General features: G+C 42.2%; 1 protein-coding gene across 1 annotated transcript in view; it reads left to right on the top strand.

Annotated features, from left to right (window-relative positions):
- The first annotated feature begins 221 nt into the window (after positions 1 to 221).
- Positions 222 to 7,007, top strand: part of pid1 (phosphotyrosine interaction domain containing 1) — a 37,292-nt gene continuing 30,506 nt past the window's right edge. The window contains exon 1 of the mRNA XM_036585090.1: positions 222 to 352. Coding sequence (XP_036440983.1) covers positions 323 to 352 — 30 coding nt within the window. The 5' untranslated portion in view covers positions 222 to 322. The remainder of the gene's footprint in view (positions 353 to 7,007) is intronic.

Below are 7,007 nucleotides of genomic sequence, written 5' to 3'. Positions count from 1 at the left end.
TTACACCACAACTGAATGCGAACACATTCACAAGTGCTTCCAAACTTTTGAACGTTGTCTATGTAACAGCGCGTTTACAGCGGCCTCTGCTGGACGCTCTGAGAACTGCACCAAAAAAAAGAGAAGAAAGGAGGAGGCGCGTGCTCCTCCCCTTGCAGGCGGGGCTTGTTCTCTCCTCGCGCCCCCGTCTCTCTGTTTTTTTCTCTGCTTTGCTTGGAGGAGAAAAATAAGGAGCTCCAGCAGCAGCAGATGTTGATCCAGAGCAGCAGCAGCAGAAGAACCTCCAGCACCTTCAGCTTCAGCAGGCCGCAGATCCGCTGAGATGTGGCAGCCCGCGAGCGAGAGACTGCAGGTAAGGAGCACGGTGGAGGAGGGTTCTGGAGGTTCTGGAGGTTCTCTAGACTCTCCTGTGCCTATATGGATCTAGACCTGCAGCCTAGCAGCCTGGAAGCCAGACTGCGCTTTTGGCAGGAGCTCGTTCTTCTTTCCTACCTGCTGCTGTGGAAGTGAGAGGAGCTTTCGGAGGGTTTTTTTTGCTGCTCCTAATTTGCTCCAGATGTCCAGCACTGCGGCCAGGGAGGACTTACACAACCCCCCCTCCAGGAGGGCCATAGCTTTCGTAGCTTACATAGCTCTGGCAGAGGCATTTTTAAGGCATTTGCACAAAAAATATGGAATGTTAATCATGCAAAATAATGTACAGGCATGAAAATTATGACCCCAAGAGCTCGAGATGCAGCTCATTTGGGAAAATTCAGCTGTTTTCTCTCTTTTCTGGCAGCTTATTTTTGGAATTCTCCGTTCCACCTTAAATGGCGCAGCAGTTACATTGTGGCGCCTCAGGCGCCACAATGTAACTGCTGCGCCATTTAAGGTGGAACGCAGAATTCCAAAAACAAGCCAAATCCAGCCGTTTAAGATAGGACGTGGAATTTGAATAAGAAACCAAATTCAGCCATTTAAGGTGGAACTGACTGCTGCGCCATTTAAGGTGGAACGGAGAATTCCACAAGCCAAAGTCAGCCTCATTGCTCTGTGCATTCCAACCGTTTGTGCCTTTGTTGATCCTTTGGAAGGTTATTAGATGTGAAACCAGAATCAGATCTTCTGCACTGGTTCTGTCTGGAGTGAAAACAAAGGGCCTGCAGAGTGGAACCCTTTTTACTCTTTACCTTTTCCCATTGACGTGCGAAGGGATCCTATCTAGGCCAAATGGTTTGGATTACCCATGCTGATGTGGTCCTCAAGTGTGAAAGTTCTCGCTGTGTGTGTGTGGTATGGTGGCCATATGTCAGTAGAAATGCACACACGCCTCAAGGAACTTCTACAAAGCAGAATTTCACAACTTCAGACACTGTGTTCGTGCTTAAAAGGGGAATTCCACCCAGTTTTTGAAATTTACTGCATAATTAACCGGTTAAGATGTAAACAGAGTGGTTTGGTGTGAAACGCTCTGTTCTAGAGAAACTTACCAAGTCAGAACTGTTCACAGTGGTGGTGATAGGAACCAGACGTCCACCTCTAAAAGCTCCCTCACAGAAAGTTCCTACATGAAATGGTTCTGAATTCACTGCCTGATGACTGAGACACTGTTTTATGATACACTCCTAAAAAAGATGGTTCATCAAGGGTTCTTTAGTAAAGACCATGAACACGCAAAGAACCATTTGCATGCTTTCATGTGGTGAAATAATTTTTCGGATTGATGGTGAATGAGTTTGGTTCTGTATACAGTCTTTATGGTTGTATGTAGAACCAGAAAAGGTTCTTTAGTCCCTCAGTTCTTCTGCAGTTATGAGATTATTAACTGTAAACACACTGAACCAGTTACTGACACAATCTGATTTTCTGCAGTTATCAGATTATTATGTGTAAACGTGCTGAACCAGTTACTGACACAATCAGATTTTCTGCAGTTATCAGATTATTATGTGTAAACGTGCTGAACCAGTTACTGACGCAATCAGATTTTCTGCAGTTATCAGATTATTAAGTGTAAACGTGCTGAACCAGTTACTGACACAATCAGATTTTCTGCAGTTATCAGATTATTATGTGTGAACACACTGAACCAGTTACTGACACAATCAGATTTTCTGCAGTTATCAGATTATTAAGTGTAAACGTGCTGAACCAGTTACTGACACAATCAGATTTTCTGCAGTTATCAGATTATTATGTGTGAACACACTGAACCAGTTACTGACACAATCAGATTTTCTGCAGTTATCAGATTATTAAGTGTAAACGTGCTGAACCAGTTACTGACACAATCAGATTTTCTGCAGTTATCAGATTATTATGTGTGAACACACTGAACCAGTTACTGACACAATCAGATTTCTGCAGTTATCAGATTATTAAGTGAAAGTAAACACGCTCATTGTTTTATATGATTTTAAATTAATACATAATTCATAGTTTCTTCTATTACTGTCAAACTTCATCTCCTGACTGTGAAGCACTGTGAGCTGCCGCTGCTATGAAAGTGCTCTATAAATAATTTTTAAAAAGTTATTATAGTGTTTGCATGATGTGCACTGTTGGTATGTTGTGTTATCTGGTGTATTTGTGGCGTAGCAGTGAAACGAAAACCTGAGGAAGAATTCCAGATGTTTTATCTCCCACTACCACAAAATACAGCTAATAAAGTTACAGATTCTGCAATGAACGTTTTCTCAAGCGTGAAATAATCCCACACTGCTGATGTGTTGCACACCTAAATGCGAGTGTGAATCAGATATTGTTTCATACTCTTCATATTTCCATCACCGTATTGTGTTTGCGAACGCTGGTACTTAAGTCACCTCTGATGTTTTTTCCTTATCTTGTATTTCTGTTAGATTTCATTAGAATTTTGATGTAGTTTGTTTCTTTAGTTGTTGAAGTTATGTGGTCAGTTTGTCACTCCGAGTCTCCTGTAGTGTTTTTACTGTTCGCTTTTTTGGTACCATCTAGAACCCTTTCGTTTACTCAGGAACTCTTGATGAACCATCCTTTTTAACTGTACGTTTCAAGCTTGTAACAGTAGCAGAACCTTTTTTGGTGCTGTATAGAACGCTTTTCAAAAAGCTTCTATATAGAACCATTTCTTTACTGAGGAACCCCCTTTTTAAGTGTGTGTGGTGGGGAGGAAGCAGGCGTGTGCTGGTCGGTTCCGTAGTGAAGCACAGGGCCGGTCTGTGTGAGTAAGTGCGGTGGACGCTGTTTTCTTTCCCTCCTGGTCTGTAAACAGAGCCGTGAGCGGAGCCGGTTTGGTTCCGCAGTGAATGATATCTCTATCCGAGATCTCCGGGTTCAGCTGGAGGACGGATCAGAGGCTTCGTGCGGTTTTGTAACCAAACCTCATGTGAAAGTTTTGGCTGTGAGACATGTGAAATCAGTCCACTCGTCCTTTTCAGACCACACTGAGGCGCCTGTGCTGCTCCCGCTGCTGCTGCTTCCTGTTTCTGCTGGACGCTGCCGCTGGTTTGGGCTAAATTCAGACGGGGGGCTTCATTGGGTTGAGTACTGATATCAGCAGGGGTGATATAGGGGTGATATAGGGGTGATGTAGGGGTGATATGGGGTGATGTAGGTGTGCTATAGGGGTGATGTAGGGGTGATATGGGGTGATGTAGGTGTGCTATAGGGGTGATGTAGGGGTGATGTAGGGGTGATGTAGGTGTGATGTAGGTGTGATGTAGGGGTGATAGGTGTGATGTAGGGGTGATATAGGTGTGATATAGGGGTGATGTTGGGGTGTTCTAGGGGTGATGTAGGTGTGATGTAGGGGTGATGGTATTAAGGGTGGGTGATATGTAATTGTGATACTGAGGTTTAGTGATATTCATGGTGATTATTTGATAATGATAATGAGTGTTATATCTGTTAGAGGTGGGAGGAAAAACATGATACTAGGGCTGAATGAATATCTAGGTGTGACCAGTATTGTGATTTAAATGCAGTCATTTTCTATAGATTCATTTCCAGGCCTGTTTTCTGCCAAGAAGAGCAGAATATCCACTTTGTCTGGTATTTTCCTGAGTGGGTCAGTCTACCAGTTGGTTGTGATGTCACATATACAGAATGTGGTTGCTTCTGATTGGCTCATCTACAGGCAGTTCACAAGCTCTGTGTTATTAGTTTATTCTTTTCCATTTAAAACGTAAGACAGTGTTGTTGATGTATTATATAATAAAAATTGCAGCGCTTGTTTGCAGAACTTTTTTTTTGTTGCTATTTTCATTTGTTTTCTTTATTATAATTTATAATTATTATGTGTAAATTTGCTGAGGAGGAAGCAGGTTAGGGCGCTAAAGCTAACATTATTAGCGTTCATGCTAGCCTCCAGAAAATTAGCGATTTTGTTTAATTACAAAAGTATGTCCTGTTTGTATTCTGTGAACGTAGACGTGTCAGCGTGACTGCAGAACAGCCCCGTCTCAGATCAGCTGATAAGTAAGCTAACTATCATTAGCAGGCAAGGTAGCTAATTAGCCTAATTAGACGCTTTAGAGGCTTAAAATGACCAAGAAGACGGTTAAATCGTTGATCATTGTTATTATGAGGCTCCGGCTCCTTCAGGTAGAGAATGAACTGGAATTACCGTGTCCTGTTTATTATATCAGTCCTGTTAATATATAACAGCGTTTAGCTCAGTTTAAACACTGTCAGCTCTGCTGCACCTCTCTCCTCTAACACTGCTCTATTACCCTCATTTCATCTGATTTTGATTTTGAATTTTACTGATTCTTCTCTTTTAAAATCTGTTGTTTTTCATCGTGTGTTTGATTTGTTTACTTTGTTACTTCTTAAATTATCATATGAATTATCTTTGTATTTCATCATGAAGCATTTTGTCAGTGTATGAAAAGTGCTCTATAAATAATCTTGCCTTGCAGAAGTAGAACCACTGGTTCCTGTTTGGTCAGTTCTTGGTTTTGAACGTTCAGTGAGAAAACAGCTTAAGATATCAGTGACCAGTGAATAATCAGTGTTTTCTGTGTTACTGTGATAACGCTGTTTGCTATCCGGTGTGTTCCAGAGGAAGATGGGTTCCCCTTCTGAATCTTGGTTCCTCTCAGTGTTTCTTCCTTTTGCTCTTAGGGAGTTTTTCCTTGCCACACTGTCTCCACTGGCGACACTCATGGAGGCTCGGACCGGATTTTAAAGTAAAGCTGCTCATAATAAAGAGAACAAAATTAGTCCAGTTTAACTGGATTTAGAGACAAATACTGAATAAAAATCACTGTGTTCAGTTTTTGATCGTGTTTTTAAATGTAGCTCTACTGGCTCTTTTTTCTCTGTTCCACCTGATCAGAAGTTTGAAAAAATAAACATTGTGACATAAAGTGTATCTTAAAAATGTCTTATATTAGATATTAATCGCCTGTCTCCGCAGTAATATATCTGATCCAGCTAATCAGGAAGTTCTGAAGAGGTGAAGTATCTGGAGCAGAATGTGGTTGACCACTGGTGTGGACCTGTTTACTTTTACTTAATTTTTAGTCTTCCTGTTTTTTTCTCAACTGAAAGTGACATTTTTCAGTTTCAGCCGAAATGTTTAGGTGGTCATGTAAACATCTTTTGTCCTTTTGGTTCGGAGTCACTGCACCAGTAAAGCTGTTAACTATTAACTTCCATCAAATTATTATCTGAATTACTAGGGTTTCAATCTGAATTATTAATGTGTGAAACAGTTTGTCTTCTGGGTTTCATACCATCGAATATTATCTGTGGTTTGCAGGAGTGTGTTTGCGGTGAGAGTGGAATTTGGTCAGTGTTTGGAGAATTTTATTGTTTGGTTTGTTGCAAGACTGTGTGTGTGACTCGGGTCTTTCCCGGATGTCACAGTGACCGTCAGTGTATATATTGGTCAGTCTGATTCCAAACCAATACCAAGCGTGACGCAGTAACAGGCAGACAGACAGTCTCTGAGAAATTAGTAAACTTTTCCTGTAACAAGTCAGCAAACATGACACTTTTATTTAAGCTGTGTGAGTAATGGCCACTTTATTAGAAACACCTAGTTTGTACAGTGTTTTCTCACTGACCAGTTTACTAGAAACACCCACTTTGGTCTTCCACTAACTGGCCACTTGACGGTTTTAGGACTGTAGGCCTTTAGGATTATAGGACTGTAGGCTTTTGGGAGTGTAGGATTTTAGGCCTTTAGGGTGGTACTACTTTAGGGCTTGAGGACTGTAGGCCTTTAGGGTGGTAGGACTTTATGGCTTGAGGACTGTAGGCCTTTAGGGTGGTTGGACTTTATGGCTTTTGGACTGTAGGCCTTTAGGGTGGTGAGGCTTTACGGCTTTAAGACTGTAGGCCTTTAGGATCATTGGACTGTAGGGCTTTAGGGCTTTAAGGTGGTAGGACTTTATGGCTTTTGGACCGTAGGCCTTTAGGGTGGTAAGGCTTTACGGCTCTAAGACTGTAGGCCTTTAGGATCATTGGACTGTAGGGCTTTAAGGTGGTAGGACTTTATGGCTTTTGGACCATAGGCCTTTAGGGTGGTAAGGCTTTACGGCTCTAAGACTGTAGGCCTTTAGGATCATTGGACTGTAGGGCTTTAAGGTGGTAGGACTTTATGGCTTTTGGACCGTAGGCCTTTAGGGTGGTAAGGCTTTACGGCTCTAAGACTGTAGGCCTTTAGGATCATTGGACTGTAGGGCTTTAAGGTGGTAGGACTTTACGGCTTTAAGACTGTAGGCCTTTAGGATCATTGGACTGTAGGGCTTTAGGGCTTTAAGGTGGTAGGACTTTATGGCTTTAGGACTGTAGGCCTTTAGGGTGGCAAAGGCCTGGAGGGCTTTAAAAATGTAGGCCTTTAGGATTATAGGACTGTAGGTACTTGAGGCTTTAGGACTGTAGGCCTTTAGGAGTGTAGGACTGTAGGGCTCTAGGGTGGTAGGATTTTAAGCCTTTAGGGTGGTAGGACTTCATGGCTTGAGGACTGTAGCCCTTTAGGGTGGTAGGACTTTAAGGTGGTAGGCCTTTACGGCTTTTGGACTGTAGGCGTTTAG

This window comes from Colossoma macropomum, unplaced genomic scaffold (genome assembly GCF_904425465.1).
Source record: "Colossoma macropomum unplaced genomic scaffold, Colossoma_macropomum, whole genome shotgun sequence".
Lineage (NCBI taxonomy): Eukaryota > Metazoa > Chordata > Actinopteri > Characiformes > Serrasalmidae > Colossoma > Colossoma macropomum.
Note: the sequence above shows the minus strand (reverse complement) of the source record. Positions and strands in the feature narration are given on the sequence as shown.